We start from the raw sequence: 18,350 nt of genomic DNA on the forward strand, positions 1-18,350 counted from the left end.
CCATTCCATTAGGCATGCTTGGAGGGGAAGGGTGTCCAATTAATAATACATAGACAGAATTGCCAAAGCCACAATTTGCAGAGGCAGACAAAATGTCTTGTGAATATAACTTAGCAACAAATTCAGTACTGTATATGTCACGTACTTCTAAATTTGAACTTAATTTAAACCACAGATTGTTAAGTTGAGTTCATACACTTTTCCTAAATGAAACTTTCATCTTCTTCAATCAGTACTTATCTCACTTTTACTAAAGACACACACTCTTTGGCAATTTTTTTGTCTTAAAAGTGGCATGTGTGCAAATGTGCTCAATTTCAATATTCTATTATCAGAGAGTGTCTAAATTAAAAATCTTCTCTTTCTTGATAAATCTAAAAAAAGCTCTTTCCCCTACTCTATTCATCTTCATTTGTATGTCTTTAATCCATCAGTCATTCTTAATGTATATGTTTTCGTTCCTTAAATGTTAATTTTCTATATTCCAGCTTACCTAATAACAAAGTCTTCCTCAGTGATTTTAACTTCCCCAACTGGAGCTAACTACACATACCAGCCACTAAATTAGAAACCTTTATGTGTACATAAACATCACTTATTTAGCATATATGCAAAATACTTGGTGATGTGTGTGTGTGTGTGTGTGTGTGTGTGTGTGTGTCACCATGAGTTCTAGGCAACTATTTAAGAATGCACTGGTGAGTAATTGTCAATAGTGTTGATTGCAATGGGAAAAAACAAAGGATTTTTATTTTTCAAATTTTGATAAAGGGCTTATTGTGCCGTCTGGATGGAGCGACAATTTTGAAAATATCAGAGTTGGCTGGTTTCTCAAAAGATGAGATATCCTGGGTGTTTAATCAGTGTAAAAATAACCCACACTGCTTGTCTAAGAAGCATAACTGTAGTCCTAAGATAGTCTGTCAAGAATGAGCTTGGCATTGTCTGAGAAGGCTTATAAAGACAAGCAGAACTTCTTGTGTGCAGCAACTAACCGAAGCATTTAATGAAGGCTGTTCCTGATCCATATATATATCACCAAACTATGCACAGGGAATTGATGAGGGTCAGTATTGGCAGTTGCATGCCTATATGGAAACCACAGTATTAAATAAAAGTTGCTAATTCAGTGGCAGGTGTGTGCAGCTTCCATTATCCAAATACACTGATCCAGCAGGTTGATGTGCAGAAGTTTACTGTCAAAAACAATAACTCCTTACAATAACTGTTCACCTGTTTACCTGACCACTTACATTCTTGATTTCTCCCTCACAATGATCCTTCTAAGCATACTGTGGATGCTATCTATCTGATAGGTAGTTCTACTGCAATCTAGTGATATTTCTTCTCCAGAGGTACAGCACTAATGCCGTCAATCTTATCCAAACATTCTCCCAGGCTTCCAAAAAAGCATCAGGGTGGTCGATGGCAATGAAATTAATCTAACATCTTAAAGAGGGCTGATTTTGCAATTTTTATGCTTCATTTCCTTGAGTAGAATTGTTGTTTCTTATCATCAACAGAAAATATAATGCACTATAAATATTATTCTTATAGGTATGAAGATATTTGATCCCCATTCCACCAAATTTTCATCCCTAGCTTTATCAGAATCTCAGTTTTCTAGTTCTAGTTGCTAGCAAATTAACAACATATTCAAAATTGATTCTAAAAGGTCCCATGCTTAATCTACTGGCTTTTGTTCAAGTTTGATTTCACCTTGTTTTGCATGCAGATGGCTTCTATTGCACCGGGATCTAGTAAAAATCAATCACCTCCCTTAATTCTCCTCCAAAACTTGTATTGATATCTCACTAAATGTTCCCTAGCATTTCAAATAGACATTTTTTTGGCAAAAATACATTTTTTGACAGAAAGAGATCAGAAGAATCTTGTGCAATATGGAGAGATAGAGGAAAAAAAAACAATAACTCTGGTTACAAAAGGCATTTCTCCCATAGCAGAGAAGAAAGAATGGAGATATGAGAGGGAAGAGGGAATATGAAAGAAAAAAAGAAGGAGAGTGAGGAATGGGAAGAGGGAATATGAAAAAGGAAGAGAAGGATAGTGAAGGGACAATATTATATATTGCTAGTGTTGCAAAGGCTGCACATTGTTCTGCCACTGTATAAGGCACTGGTCAGGTCACACTTAGACTATTGTGCTCAGATCTGGTCACCTGGTTTTCAAAGCGATGTGGAGACATTGGAGAGGGTCCAGAGGCAAGTGACTAAGACAATATCAGGAATTTGAAATGCTGGATATCAGGGGTGGCTTATGCATAGGCACTGTGGAACTGCAGCACCCCCAATTTTTCTCGATATATAAATATATTTATTAATTTATTTATATTTGCTTGTAATATTTAATTTTATCATCAACAATCCTAAACAATTCTCTTATTTTGTATAAAACATAATAAAAATCCATCTTGAAGCACTTAAGAGGGTGAAGGATGCCAGCAGCACTGTGTTTACCATAGTGTCATATTGCTACATGTTCAAGCATATGCACATCATAGTGAGATGCGATCTATTAGCGTAATGCAGCACTGTCCATTGCGCAGATCCACTGCTGTTTATATGCAGTTTGCGCCAGTAGTAGAGTGTTCATAGTGCTTATTGTGTTTACTCTGTCTCTTTAAATATTTGGACATTACAATTAAAGACATAACATTTGTTATAGTTTTTATTGGGGTTGTGATAATGGATTTTATTTTTAAGTAATTTTGAATTATACCAAACTGTATAATTTTATCGATAATAAACAATATTTTTTCATGTTAAATTTTTATCATAATTTTGATATTTTATCCAAACATATACACTGTACTTACACTGTGTATGTATATTTCGAAAGTTGCAGCATCCCCCACGATTTCAAGCCACGAGCCGCCACTGCTGGATATGGAGAGAGGGTGAAGAAATTGGATTTCAGAGTTTGGTGGATAGGAGGAAGAGAGGTGATATGATAGAGATATTTAAATTAGTGAGAGGATTTTATCAGATTAATCAAGATGAGATTATAAAAAGAGTACAAGGTGAGAGGGGAAGAACCAGAGGTCATCCCCTGTAAGAGTGTGGTGAAGATGATGAAGAAAGGTGTGAGGAGTAGATTTTTTACATCGAGAATTGTCAGTGAATGGCATGCATTACCAGAATGTATTGTTAATGCAAGGAGTGTTAAGGATTTTAAGATTCTATATGATAAATATATTGTCAATTGAATGAACCTCACATGATGAGTCTGCCGACTCCATGGAGGGCTTAATAATAATTATATAATATATACACGTGCTGAATAAGAGCATGATGAAATCATGTTTTCCTTGTAATGCAAGTTGTAATGTTAGAATGCAAGGTAGGAAAGTGAAAGTGCTGGTAGTTCTGACAGGTACAAAATTTTGAAAGATGACAAATACAGGATGAGGGAGGCTATGCAGGAGTCATATGCACATCCCCTCATACATTTATATAAGAGGAACGCGCACGCGCACACACACACACACACGTATAGATATGTCTGATGGTTTTTTGGAATAAGGTGTCTGAAGAGAAAAGTGTTATTTAGTGAAGCAATTATGAATCAGGGATACTTGGGCTATTGGAGTGAAGATGTATGGGCACCTCTGTAATTTTGGGGAGTGCCTGCAAAGGTTTGAGTTTTTTCCAACTTCTTCAGTTGTCTCCTTATATTTCTCTTTAAATAAATAAATATATATATATATATATATATATATATATATATATATATATGGTATAAGAATTCTGTGGTCTCCAAGCTTGATAACAGATCAAAAGATGAATATATATAATCCAGGCAATCAACTTTGATTATCAGGAAAAATGACAACAGACATGCAACAAACCAATTAGTTAGATTTTAGCTAACATGTAAACTCTTTATCCTTATCTGAATTTATAATACAAGAACAAAACAAAAAGATCCCATATCTCTAAATGTTCTTGACAAGTAAGTCAGTTTGTGCTCTGAGAGAATACAGAGAAAAATGTACAAAAGTAAAGCAATAGGTTAAAATTAACTAAACAAAAGTAATGATTTCAGTATGGTTAGGGTAGTGAGGTGATCTATCAAGATCAAATACACAGTAAGAGTGTTACTAATTACCTAGTGGATCAGTTATTGGTCATGAGATGAAGCTGAATTTATTGAGCTGTTGCCAACAACTTCCTTATGTAGCATGAGACTCAAGAACTCAAAGTCAAAAAAAGTAGTAGACCTGATTTTAGTGTCAGAGGTTCGGTTAAAGACATGATTGTTCTGATGATGCTATACTGATGTGGGAAGCAGCCTAAGTCTATGACTATTCCATTTAGAAAAGGTTACATGCTGAACTTCAAAGAAGGAAATTATGACCAGCTGAGGAAAATACTAGGTGTGATACTATGTTATTGGTTGCTAGATGGGAAGGAAATCAGCAGTACATGGGAAGTATTTAAAAAATACATCAATGATGCAAATCAGTATGTGTCCTTGAGTTCGAAGAGTAAACAGTGTGGAAGTGAAATGGATGTGCAGTCTTAATAAGCAAGAAATTCTTAAGAAAAAGAGGATGTGGGAAGAATATTGTGTGTGAATAAGAATGATGTTAGTTATGAAAATTATAAGGTGCAGGCCAGAAGAGTCATAACTATTGTACAGAAAACTAAGTGAGTGTATGAAAAGAAACTGGTCCTGCAAAGTAAGGGAACCCAAAAGAGTTCTATTGTTATGTTTTGAAACAACTTCTGGACTACTGTATGCCGGTCTGGTCTCCTGGTTTCAGAGGTGAATAAATCTGAAAGAAAAACCTCTTGTCAATGCAAGAGGGTGTATGCTGGTGGCAAATGCAGAAGACAGTATTCAACTAAGGAGTGTTCCCATTTTGCTAAAAGCTACCAACTGGTTATATGCAACATTAAGTTCAATGTAAATGACATGCGGTACTCGCAGAATGGTTTGAAAGCTACCTGTACAATGGATGAAGAAACTCAGGTGTATGAGGAGGTGATAGAGCTGTTTTTAGCAATAGGGATTGATAGGATATCAGCACAGATGCTAAAACAGATGAACTAGCCATTCCTTAACTTGGGTGTATAATTTTAGTCTCACCCCAGGGAAGATTCCACAGGAGTGGAAAGAATGTATGATAATCCTATTGCACAAAAGCATTGCAAAGACTGACGTGTCTACTATTAATATCGCTGGGATGGTGGTGGTGAAGATTTCAGAAGAGTTGGTAAGAGATCACATACTGAAATAGGGTGACAGTGAATCTATAATTTGCAATGAACAGGATGGATTTACTAAGGGAAGGTCATGTTTAAGTAACTTGCTCCCATTTTATAATAATAATGTCATAGAGAAGTTAGAGAAGGGGAATGGCTATACCATGATGTTTCAGGCTTTGCTAAAGCTCTTGACAGGATTCAGCATGAAAGGTTGTTGCATAAGTTGGAGGATATGTGATTGGATTATAAATTACTAGTTTGGATAAGAGGATGGCTGATTGATATATATTAAAAAAAAAAAGTGATGTATCACAGATATCAGTCCTCAGTCCATTGTAATTCAATCTTTACATTAATGATATTGGGAAGGACTGATGCAAAAATATGCAGGGTAATCAGGAATATAAATGACATGCAGTAGTTGCAGAATAGTTTGAATAAGCTGGAATTGTGGTTATTGGAAAATGCTATCAGTTTAATGTTAGTAAATGTAAAGTTATGCACGTTGCAATGCTGAAATGAACAGAGCCATGTAAAAATAAGGAAGTCATTTTGCCTCTTGAGAAGGTTTTGAAACAACCTCTGGACTACTGTATGCCGATCTGGTCGCCTGGTTTCAGAGGTGATGCAGATTTGGTGGAGAGAGAGTGTATGGTTATGTGGTATAGTGTTAAAGATGATATTGGGACTGTGGAATATAGATCATGAGATTTGTGGAACTGCAGATGCACACAGAAAAAAGGAAGAGTGATATGATAGAGACCTGTAAACTTCAGAAAAGGTTATATAGGATACCACCAGATGGAATTTTTCATTTTATGGAGGGTGGAGAGAGGGCGTCCATGGAGATTGAGAATGAATGCAGTAAAGAAAAGGGTTAGAGCTAGATTTTTTTTATCATTGAGCAGTGCATGACTGGAATTGATTATCTTTGAAGGTTAAGAGTGCAGACAGTGTGAATGAATTCAAGATAAGGTATGATATGTGGTGTGAGTGATATGTGGTCTTGATGAATTTCTGACTCCCTGAAGGTCTCTTGTAATAATAACTCCATGGAGTCTTGGAACTCAATGATTCAAGCTTTATACTCAAATAATGCCTATAATACCCTTTCTTAAACACATTTACTAGCACTGTATTTGCTACTCACTTAGGCAACCCACTCTGCTTATTCATCACTTGCATTGAAAAATCTAGTCTAAATCAAGCCTATAAAACATCTCTTTAGTAACTGGTATGTTTCTGTCATATACTCTCTTTTCAGCCCACTGCCTAAATTCTGCAATCCAAAATAACCCTCACTTGCTTCTAAATCCTCTTTACTATTCACTTATTAACTAAGGTGATTAACTTTAACATGGCATAGATGCAATCATATCAAGACCATACAGAGGAAAAGTAATGTCATTATACTCATCAGTATAATTCTCAACATCTCAGAAATTGTGCAGAGTTTGCTATTTTTGCAATAAGCACCCTGAACTTCAATTTCCAGATCACTATAACTCCCACCTTCCTGGAATCATTCATTTTTTGCAGCATAAGTTTTAAAAGAGGTATACTGTGAGTAGACATAACGATACAAAATTAATAATGGATAATAGTCTGGACTTGCAGAACATGCCATCTTCATTAGACATAGAGTTCATTGGAGAAAGACAAGAGTCCTTCACAAAAGTTGGTTCCTCATGAAGCACCTTTATAAAGAAACATGTGAAACTTTACTTCATTCTCCTAACTTTATAAATCAGCTAATCTTTCCTAACTTTTTATTGTATATATATATATATATATATATATATATATATATATATATATATATATATATATATATATATATATACACAGGGTGTTTGGGATAAATTTGACATATTTATAATTAATTATATTTTTCCGTAAGTTACATGTATTAACACACACTTCTCTTCATTTAAAAGTTTGGACCCTTCTTCATTCATATACAAGATGTCAGAAAGGATGGATAGCTGGAACCCACCTGAATCATGGAAGAGAATAACTTGTATCATGATGATTCGTGCCCGCCATCAAAATAAGGATATTACGACTGCTGCCCAATGCTCCCTGAATACAGTAAAAACAATCAGGCATGAACTAGAGACTTGCAATGGTGACTACGAGGATGTAGCAAGAAGAAAGATCCCTAGCAGACGATCTGATTGCGTTCGTACAGCAGAATTCCTCGCAAATCTGCAGGAACAGGTGTTGAAGAACCCTGGCATTGGAATTCGGGCTTTGTTCGTGGAGTTGCTAACTGTAGTCAAGCCCTGGATAACAAGGGTAGCCAATGGTAGGCCGTATGTATGGCAGCAGGATTCGGCCCCTTGCCACACCTCTGGGAAAAGTCAAAAATGGTTGTCTGAAAATTTCTACGACTTCACCAGTCCAAATGTTTGGCCTCCAAACTCCCCAGACCTTAACCCCATGGATTATTTTGTATGGGGCGCAGTTGAAAAAGACACCAATCGCACTTCCAGTAATACAAAAGCCCAGTTAATGGATAAAATTAAAACAGTTTTTGCGGCCCTTCCCAGGGAGACTGTAGCATCAGCTTGTTCGAGGTTCCGAAGCAGAATTGAAGCTGTGATCGATGCTAATGGTGGTTATTTTGAGTAAATCTTGTTGATAGTATTGTAATTAACTCTGCCTGTAATGTTTTTTTGTCAATTCATTAAATTTAATAGATACAAAGAAGATTTTCTTTTTCCTTACGAAACTGTCAAATTTATCCCGAACACCCTGTATATATATATATATATATATGAAAGAATGATCATTAACTCGGTTAACATACATATTTTTATAAAGAATTGAATGACTAGAACCGAGATTTAAGTAAAAAGGTTTTAATATAAAAACACGACTAGTTTCGGCTTAACAGCCTTCATCAGTGACATTATAAAAGAAAGAAAAAAGAAAAAACACTAAAACAATGAAGCTTAAATAAACTATGAACATCATAGAGAGTCTCTATACATAATTGACACTAAATTGTTGTGGTTGTATTTAAAGCTGTTCTTTCGTCAGTTGTATTGTTGGGAAAGCGCGTGCTAGTAGCATCTCGTGAACGCCAGTACATGATTACAGCTGAATGGCAATCTGGGAGGTTGTAGCTCAAGTTATTATTTAGATGAACAGGATTGAAGATGATTTCTCTAGATTCCACGATTTTTCTCTCTAGTTCATCATTGCAACGGAAGATGTTAGTAGATTTTTCACAGCAGACTTTGTGACTTTGGTTTTCATCATTAGGATTAGCCGAGAAAAGGATATGACTAGATAATGCACTGGCTCGCTGTCTCTTGTAAGTAATGTCCCTCATATCTTCTTCCATACGCAATTCGACAGATTTGTCTGTCTGCCCAAAATAGGGAATATCACAATCACACAATATTTTATATACACCAGGGTATTTGAGTTGATGATGACAAGGTTTTGGGTGGCTTATTAAGAAACGGATCTTTGGAAGTGGAATGAACAAGGTTCTGATATTGTATTTTCTTAGAACTTTTGCTAATTTATGTGAAACTGTACTTATGTAAGGAATAGATATATTGCCTTTGAATCTATTTGTTTCTTCTGAGTAATGTCTAGGAGGATTAAGAAAGAATTTTGCAATGATTCTCTTGGAATATCCATTAACTTCGAAAGAAGTTTTCAGATGGTTTATTTCTGTAAGAAGTTCATTTGGGTCATCCAGAAGAGAACGGGCTCTATGTCCCAAGGTGGAAATTATTCCAAGCTTATGAGGAGGGAAGTGATGGGACTGACTATGCAGATATCTGTTGGCATGTGTGGGCTTTCTATATATCAATATTTTGAGTTTACCAGAAGAGCGAGTCAGTTTGACATCAAGAAAAGGCAAGGAATTATCCGTTTCAAGCTGGCAGTAAACTTACTACTTTGATGTCAGCTATTGAGATGTTCGAGGAAAACCATAAGGGAATCATGTCCATGGCTCCAAATAATGAAGACATCATCTATATAGCGTTTCCAAACCTTAGGTGTTAAAATAAAGGAAGAGATAGCTTTGGTTTCAGGCAAGTCACCATCCTTTATCAAGAACACTACAGAATTTGTTACATACATCAAGGATATTACAGTTAATGAAGATTTATTTTAACACCTAAAGTCTGGAAAGGTATCAAACTCATCATTTATTACTGATATGCACAACAACAACAAAAAGTCTTACCCAATTCCAGGATGAACTGCTACAGCACGAGGATCAGATATGCCTTGACTTACTAGTGTCTTTCTATTAGTGCCATTCAGTTCTGCAACATCTAGCTGTTTGCTGGTTCGGTCCAGCCAATAGATCTTTCTAGTATAGTTCAAATATATAAATTACAAACATGCACAGATGTTATAATGACATTTTTGAATAAATATATTTTGATATAAATTTTAAATAAAATGTGTATAAAAAGGTCTTGAAATAGGATTCAGAAAGATATGAATACAGAAAAAATAAGAGACTTATAAGAATTAGAGCAATAAGACTCAAAAATTCAGAGTAATCTTTTTCAACAATGCACTTCTTCCTGGTCATTGTTACCATAAGAAGAAATATTTATCAAAACTTGTGACCTGTACTGAGGATGTTCAAAAGGGTCAATTATTTTATTTTATTTATTTATTTTTTTTATGGGTTTAGCAATCTATGGCTGGTATCTCATATTTTTGAGGATTGAGAAGAAATCAAAATAATTTAAAGCCAAACATAGTGATTATAGATTTGTCCAATTTTTTTTTCTTTTTTTTGCCAAAATTCTGATCTGTTAAGATTTAAGCATTGCATCCACTTTCCAGATTCTGCTATGTTCATACATGACTAGTTCACATAAAATAGAACTTTAATATAAGCAAACATTGTTTACTTACACTTGAATAAAGCATTTAGCTAAGAATATAATTTATTGGCATCTTTAATTGTAGGCACATGGAGAATATGGTATCTTTTTCATGTGGAGCCACAAGAGAGCCCAGTAAATATACTACTATCTGAAATAGGTATGTTTGCATGTGTGGGTGTGGAATTATATTTATAAAAAGGGGGAAAAAAAGGGGTACTTAAGGGTCAAAGCTGTATAACTGAGAGGAGACCTCTACATAGCCTTTAAAGGAATGCGGAGAACTGACCAGGGCTTCTGACCTAATGTCCAATCCTCACCTTCTCGTGGTGCACCCTGTTGGGTATCTACTTGGATACTGAACGAACGAGGATGGGCTGAAAATTTGGGATTTAGCCAACCAAATTGTATTCTTATTCGTTAAACTAAAATAAAAAATGATGGTACGACATGACAAAATTTCATGCTGGATGGGGCTTCACCCGGTTAAACAAGGCCCCTGTTGTTTTTGCCAGAGAACCAGGGCGAACAGTGAAAAGTCAGCTACTGGAACAAATCTGAAAACAAACCCCAACTCAACATCACCAGAGTTAAAGATCGGTACTATCAACATAAGAAGCCTGAATGGCAAAGAAATGGAGCTAGCTGAGGAATTAGATAAGTACCAGATCGACATAATAGGGGTGACTGAAACAAAAAAGACAAAAACTGGTGAGATCTTTCTGAGCAATAAATACAAAATGTTATATTCAGGCAATGACAACTAAAGAAAAGAAGGAGTAGCCATTGTATTCAACACAAAATACGAGGCTAATCTTCTTGAATGGCAGTCAGTCTCAAGTAGAGTCATGTGGGCAAATATGAGAATGGGGAACTGGACAATGAGACTTATTTGTGCCTATGGTCCCACAGAAGGTTCTACTAAGGTAGAAGTGGAAGATTTTTTTGAGGCTTTGTTATAGCAGGTGTAAACTTCATGAAAAAAATGGAAAAATTATTATAATTATGGGTGGATGACTTGAATCAGAAAAACATTCCTCTGATGCAGGCTGTTATAACTGAGAAAGCAAAAACAATTTTTGAGGATCTTAAAAAAAGACAGATGGAGGCGAAGAAACATTTTTAGGAAGCAAAGGTTGGTTCGTGATATTTAAGTCTCAAAGTAAGTGCCACAGTGTCAAATTATGTGGTGAGGCAGCAAGTGCAGATGTTGGCAGCGGCTACTTTTCCTGAAGAATTTCAAGACTGTGTAGAACAAGGAAGTTATCCTCCTGATCTCATTTTTAATGTTGATGAGACTGCTTTCTCTACTGGAAAATTGTCATCACACATCATTTCCTGTGAAGAACGTTATGCTCCAGGTTTTAAAGTTGCAAAAGATAGACTTAACGCTTTTGTTGGGTGCAAATGTCTCCGGAACTTTGAAGCTTAAACCAATGTTGGTGTACCATTCACAGACACTGTGTGCATTCAAGGGTCTAAAAGCCATGCTGCCGGTCTATTGGAAATGGAACAAGAAAGCTTGGGTTACACAAGACATTTTTAGAGATCGGTACACAAATTATTTTTGTCCTATCGTGCTTCGCTTCTGTAAAGAAAATGATTTGCCAGCCAAGGCATTGCTTCTCTTGGATAATGCCCCTGGACATCTTCAAAACCTTGCTGAAGTAAGAACACCATTGGATGTCAAGATTGTTTACATGCCCCCCCAAACACAACATTGCTTTTGCAACCAATAGATCAGGGGATTATATCAATCTTCAAAAGCCTATTACCTCCGTATAACATTTATGGAAATGGTAAGAGTCTTGGACACTTCAGGAAAAACTATTAAAGACTATTGGCGATCATTCGATATTTTGAAGGGCATTAACAACATCAAGGCAGCTTGGAACGACGTGTCAGCAAAGTGTTTAAAAGTAGCATGGCAAAAACTTCTTCCAGCATTTATGCACGACTTCAAGGAATTAGAGCAAGAGGAGAATGTTATTGAAGATGTTACCAAGCTTGCACGAGAGGTGGGATTGTACAATATTACAGCTGAAGATGTGACAGAAGTCTTAGAGAGCCATGATAAACTGCTTTCCAATGAAGACTAAAAAGAATTAGCCGAACAATTAAGTCAACATCCAAAGTAAGAGAAAGAAAATGAAGAATGTCCTCTGAGAGATATGAAAACGGCCGATTTACAGCATATCCTTGCAAGCATAGAGACATTGACTGATGAACTCTGCGAAATGGACCACGATTGGGAATGGAGTGCGAATGTAAAAAGGAGTGCAATTGCATCTATTCGACCTCATACTGAACTCCTTAAAGAAAGAAAAAGAAAATCTAGGCAGTTAACACTGGATACTTTAAAAAAAAAAAATGCAGGTGATCTGAAACCAGGAACTTCAACATAGAAATATGTAATATCTTTTCGAAGTTTCATATTTTTTGTATATAATTTTGTTTTGTTTTTGTTATTAATAATTTTATTTTAACAAATATATATGTATTTTTCACCACAGGTTTCGTTATTTAAAAAAAAAAAATTATTTTAATTATATATGTATGTATTATTAAAGCTTTAAATATAATAATGTTACACATACTTTATGTGCATATTTTTCGACTGTGCAGAACATAACTTCATACCTCCCATTAAAATTGGGTTTGTTTTACGCCGATTTGGTTTATGCCCGTTTTTTTCAGGAATGGAACTGAGGCATAAACAGAGGACTGCCTGTATTAGTAATTACATATCAGCAATACCAGATTTATGACATTTTTTTGGATTTAACATAGGGATGGTGTTCACAAATATGTTTGGTGACAGATGAAAACATGTAATTATTAATACTAGCCATAGTATCCTCTGGGGATGATGCTAAATTATTACACAGTTTCTCCCACAAATTTGAATGTCTTTTTAAAGAAAGTGCCAAGATCTTTCACTGTTACCCAAGCCTCCCCCCCCACACCTATTTCTGATGTTAATGGTATTATATTTACCTGGAAAAATATATCATTCTCAGATGCACTTACTTCAATTACAATGATGAATGATGGTAAGAAGTTTAAATGCAAATATTCGTATAATTAATTACAGTTAATTAAAAAGCTTTCCATTGTGTTCACATGTGTATTTTATGTTTCTTTATAGATTTACAGTTACCCTAATATTGAAGAATAAGCAAAAGATGTTTCTGCAGCTACAGTGTTGGTCTACTTCAGAGGCTAAACAACACAAAATCTTGGTGTCATTAGTACTTTCAAAATAGAGCTCTAACTTGCTATGATGAGCAAACTCTAAAAAAATATTTTTTTCAAATGACAATCAAAATGTTTATAAAGAACAGTTCCAACAGAAAACCAATCAACAGAATCCTTCACAAGAATGCAACCAAAAAATCAAAAGGATTACAATAATGCCATGCCATTCCTTACATTAAGGGAAGAGCTGAGAAAATAGAACACTGAAAAAAAAAAAAAAAACAATACTAAGGCTATAAGGAGAGGAGGGTGTGCTGCTAATGATATTAGATGCCTTTTCTAACTGAATCCAGTTAGTGTTGAGAGCTATGATTGTAATAGTAGTAACAGTTTTTCATGCGGTGGTGAGTTTGAAGCCATCTGGTATGAGTTGGAATCTAACAAGATCAAATACATAGTGGAGTGCTGTTACAGACTTGGTAGATCGGTTGCTAGTAATGAAGAAACACATCATCAAATAAATAGAGATGATGGGCATGAAAAGAGCAATCATAATGGGGGACCTTAATTATACAAACATATCACCCAATTATTTTTTCCTTTCTTTTAAGTTTACATGGTGATCCGAATGCATTTTTGAAAATTATGGAGACAACTACTGTGTCTGAATAAAAACTTTAGCTTAATATAACTAAAATCTACATTCGACGTTTCGACCTTTATATCAAGGTCATCTTCTGGAGCATACAACTATACACAGAAAACAAGCTACACTACATTCAAACTGGTTTGTTAAAGATACTGACCAACCGCTACAATTGTTGGCCTGACCTCTGGTGAGAAAAAAAAAAAAATTATACATCAATGCTAGAGTCCTATTATTAGTGTTATCTGTTGGTTGTAGAAATACATTGGACGCAACAACAAGCATCTATCTATATACATATATTGACATCATGATTATACTTGTACATTCCAGCCAGTTGGTATGGAATGGTTTCTAATACTAGCTGAAGATTGGCTAGAGTCCTGACTTATGTTTGAGCTTATATATTAGGTAGGCTGAATGTGTGCCATCCAGATCCTTGGAATTTTCATGCCATCTTTATTGTTGATATTTGGGTGGTTTATCAGGATTTCACAGGCTTCCTTAAATTTCCTTTCATATCAGGTTTTTGTGTGGTGTAAAGAGTGGGTGCTTTTCCAGTTGATTTGGTGTAAGATGTTGAGCGCATGGTCTGAGAGGCCTGCTTCACCATAATGGTTATATTTTATGTGTCTAATGTGTTCTTTCTTGCGTATAGGGATTGTCTGTCCTGTTTCACCAATGTACGATAAGTTACAGGTGCAGTGGATGCAATAGACTCCAGGATGTGCTAATGGGAGAAGAGGATCCTTAGAGGAGTTGAATATGGTTTTAAGTTTAGTGGGTGGTTTAAAGGTGGCATTGAGGTTATAATGTTGTAGGATTCTGTTGATTTTTTCTGATTAAATAGTTATATTAAACTAAAGTTTTTATTCAAACATGGTAGTTGTCTCCATAATTTTCAAAAAATGCATATCACCCATTCTTACTTGCATCATTGTAATGTTAGCACAGTAAAAAAAGCAGGAAGAATAGAAATACACAGATCAATATTTAACCAGTGATCCCCAGACCATTAACAGAACTGTAGAGGAGAACTAAAATCTAACCAGCAGTGATTGATGTAATTCTAGTTATTTATGTATTTAATTATCACGTCTTATTATTTATCTTTCTTCTCTTTTTATTTACCCTCACCAGAAGTCAAACTTGGGTCAATGATTGACTACAGCATTAATGGGTGTAGCTCACTACAGTATTTTGATGCTGTCTTGTAGTTTAAGTACCCCTGTGTGTGTTATATGTATTCCTGATGATGACCTTGATAAAATAGTCTAAATATCAAGTGTCATTTTATCTTAAATCAAAGGAAAGTAAGGGCTCTAACCATGAGAGTTTGTCTCCATAATGCTACACAACGAATGTTTCTTTTTTATCTGCGGTTTTTCGTTGGAACTCTATCATCTCTCATTTTCCTTTTAGAGTACTCTTTTCTTCATTTCTAAGATTTTTTAAGTCTCCAGAATATGTTGCACCATTCCTGACATTTCCCTTCTAGATTCTTATCAAAGTTTTCTGATAATTTTTGTTCATCTTTTACACATTGCTTTGCATTCTTACATTTTTCTCTATATTCTCTCAGAACCCATGCTGACTTATTTGCTAGGAACTTTTGATATGCTTCCTTCTTTTCCAGGACTTCCTATTTAGCATCTTCAAGCTGCCTTGAAAGCAACTTCACTACTACAAGTGAGTCTGGAAAGTTGGTTCTTGTTTTCAAACTTTTTCATTTTTTTCCCTTCAATAATATTTGTACATTGTCAGGTATAGTTCACTTCTGGAAGCTGCTCTTCTGCTTTGTTTCTTTTGTGAAAAGAAACAAAGTGAAAAGATTGCTAAAGTAAAAACTACCCTTCACAAACCTATGTTCTCTATAATGGATAAAACTACTATACAGTCACTTCTAGATTTTCCAGACCAGCCTCTCTAATGACTACTCTTATGATAATGATTGGTCTATAATTTGTTTCATAAGTTCTGATGTCTTGTCTTCTTTCCACTCATTAGGAATCATACTTGTACTGAGACATAAGTTAAACAACCAAGTTAGGAGCATTTCTAATTCTCTTGTATTAAAGAGAATTAGAAATGCTGTATTATTAAAGGTATGCAAGATCTTGATACAAAAATATCTGCCCAATCCACCTCTAACTTTTTCATCTAGTTTGACCTTGGCTTCTGTAGAGCTACTGTGTGTGTGCATGTGTGTGTGTGTGTGTGTGTGTGTGTGTGTGTGTGTGTGTGTGTGTGTGTGTGTGTGTGTAGTGTAGTGTAGTGTAGTGCAGTGTATACCTTACTAATGTAATTACGTCATAAATAAGTTACTTACTGTCTATCAAACCATTCCTGGCATCTTCATTCATTAAGGTTATCCTTGCCCAGTTGTTCTTCCTTTTACTTGTCACATGTCATCTTCTTTCACAGTCTGCTTTCTCGTTCTCTACTATAGCTGTCACTCTCCTGACAAGTTCTTTATGCCACTCATGTGCCAAGTTATCATATTACTCCCAATATTGGTTCTGTAACATTTTCTTTTTCTGTAGCTCTTGCCTTAAAGTTCATCATTCATTTATTTTTTGCAATTCATTCTCTTAATTCTGGGGGTGCAGTCAGTCAAAGTTTCCTGAATACACTCCATAGCCATGTTTCATACATTGTTTTTTTATCGATCAGTGGTTTATCACTTTTTTATTTTTTTTGTTTGTCAACCACAGGCACATGAGATCACAAAAAACCTACACATGACAACTGCATTGGTGAGTAATTATGGAGAAAGAAAGGATATGATGATGAATTTATTGAAGAGCTGATTCATATTCTTTGCAAAAAAAATCGTATGAGGAAGGCTGTTCCAGAGAACTGTGGAGATGGAATGAAAGAAGAAAATGAAAACTTGGTACGATGCTTTTGGAAATGAACTGTGCATGGATGTTAACCAGGCTATGCATATTCTTGTCTGATAAGAGGAACATGGAGGAATGATTGGTGGAGAAGCATCCATGGAAAAAATAGAGCATTTATAAGAAGGTCAGCAGATAGGGTTTGTGATAAAGGAGTGGTCATCTATTAAGGAGACTGCCTTCCAGAAGATAACATATGCATTCTTAAGGAAATTTAATTTTTGATGCATCACACAAATATGAGAACAGTATTCAAGTTCGAGAGGATTTAGAATTCGTAAATTGTTGGGAAAATTCTGCAGGTTAAAATAGTGTTTTTGATGGAAAGAGGAGACCACGTTTTTGAGACCTCCTCTTTACTTCAAGTTAAGAAGGTTATGGAGAGAGTGAAGTAAGTTCTTTCTTCTAGTAATGAAGAGTGGAATTTGCTGATAGATTGAAATTCAGTAGAATTTCTTCACCCCATTTGAGAATGGTGAGGAGATCTGTGTTTAAAACACTGATTATGGATATCTAGAAGCTTGAGGCCTGAATACTGCAATGCTTCTCAAATGAAGAAGAGGAACATAATGTATTACTCAAAACTATGGACAGGATTTATTAATGAGCAAGGTCATTAATGTATAGTTGGAAGAGCATAGATAAAAGAACAAAGCCCTGATATAGTGGCACTGAAAGGGGCAACTGATGAGAAGAAACAAAGAAACTATAAACAAAGATATTAAATGAATGACCAGTTAGTAAACTAGTGATCCAGTAATGAAGGGAAAGAAGAAGCTCATAAGATGGTTTCTTAGTAACAAAGCCACAATGCAGACTCAATCAAATGCCATGGAAATATCAAGGGCAAACACAAGAGTTTCTCCAAACTTTTAAATGGTTGTTCAAAGGTGAGTAACATTGTTCATATTATGGTTTAATAAAACGAAGCTAGCATGAGGAATGAATTAAACAGAGATTTGATGATTCCATTATTTTGTCCCTGGTAAAGAGACATTTTCACAGATACAATATAAGAATTTTAACAATATACGCAAACCATACAAATAATAAGTGGAAGATATTAAGAAGATTATTCTCTTGGATGCTGGTAGGCAACCTTAGCAGTTAGGAGTGGTCTAAGAATTACTATATCCCATACCCTGGAAAGGTTCACAGAACCATATTTATTGAGTTTGGTAAGTTTTTTTAGTTCTGCTGCTGATTTCAAAAAACAGTCTTTGATATTTACTGCAATGCAAATATCAAAGACTGCTTCTGGAATCAGCAGCAGCAGCACTACTAGACAACACTGTGTGAAACATCAGCTCCATTAACTGACAGATCAAAACCTAGAATCCCAGTCCTAGCCAGTAAGAACCACTTTACTCCCAGGGCACTACACAGACAAACATGTGTACTTGTATTTAGAGGCTGTTGACTTCACATAATTTATCTTAGGATTAAAAAAGAATTGATTAATTAAGAGTTAAAACAAGATTCACATCAAGAATACAATTTGTTG

The 18,350-nt window shown here is 35.3% G+C and overlaps 1 protein-coding gene across 1 annotated transcript in view; it reads right to left on the reverse strand.

Annotated features, from left to right (window-relative positions):
- mgl (low-density lipoprotein receptor-related protein megalin) overlaps positions 1 to 18,350 on the reverse strand; it is an 890,817-nt gene that overhangs the window by 244,871 nt on the left and 627,596 nt on the right. Inside the window, exon 56 of the mRNA XM_090412774.1 lies at positions 9,445 to 9,573. Coding sequence (XP_090268900.1) covers positions 9,445 to 9,573 — 129 coding nt within the window. The remainder of the gene's footprint in view (positions 1 to 9,444; positions 9,574 to 18,350) is intronic.

Source organism: Typopeltis vanoorti, chromosome 23, assembly GCF_054136105.1.
Source record: "Typopeltis vanoorti isolate ZY-2024b chromosome 23, IOZ_Tvanoo_1.0, whole genome shotgun sequence".
Classification (NCBI taxonomy): domain Eukaryota; kingdom Metazoa; phylum Arthropoda; class Arachnida; order Uropygi; family Thelyphonidae; genus Typopeltis; species Typopeltis vanoorti.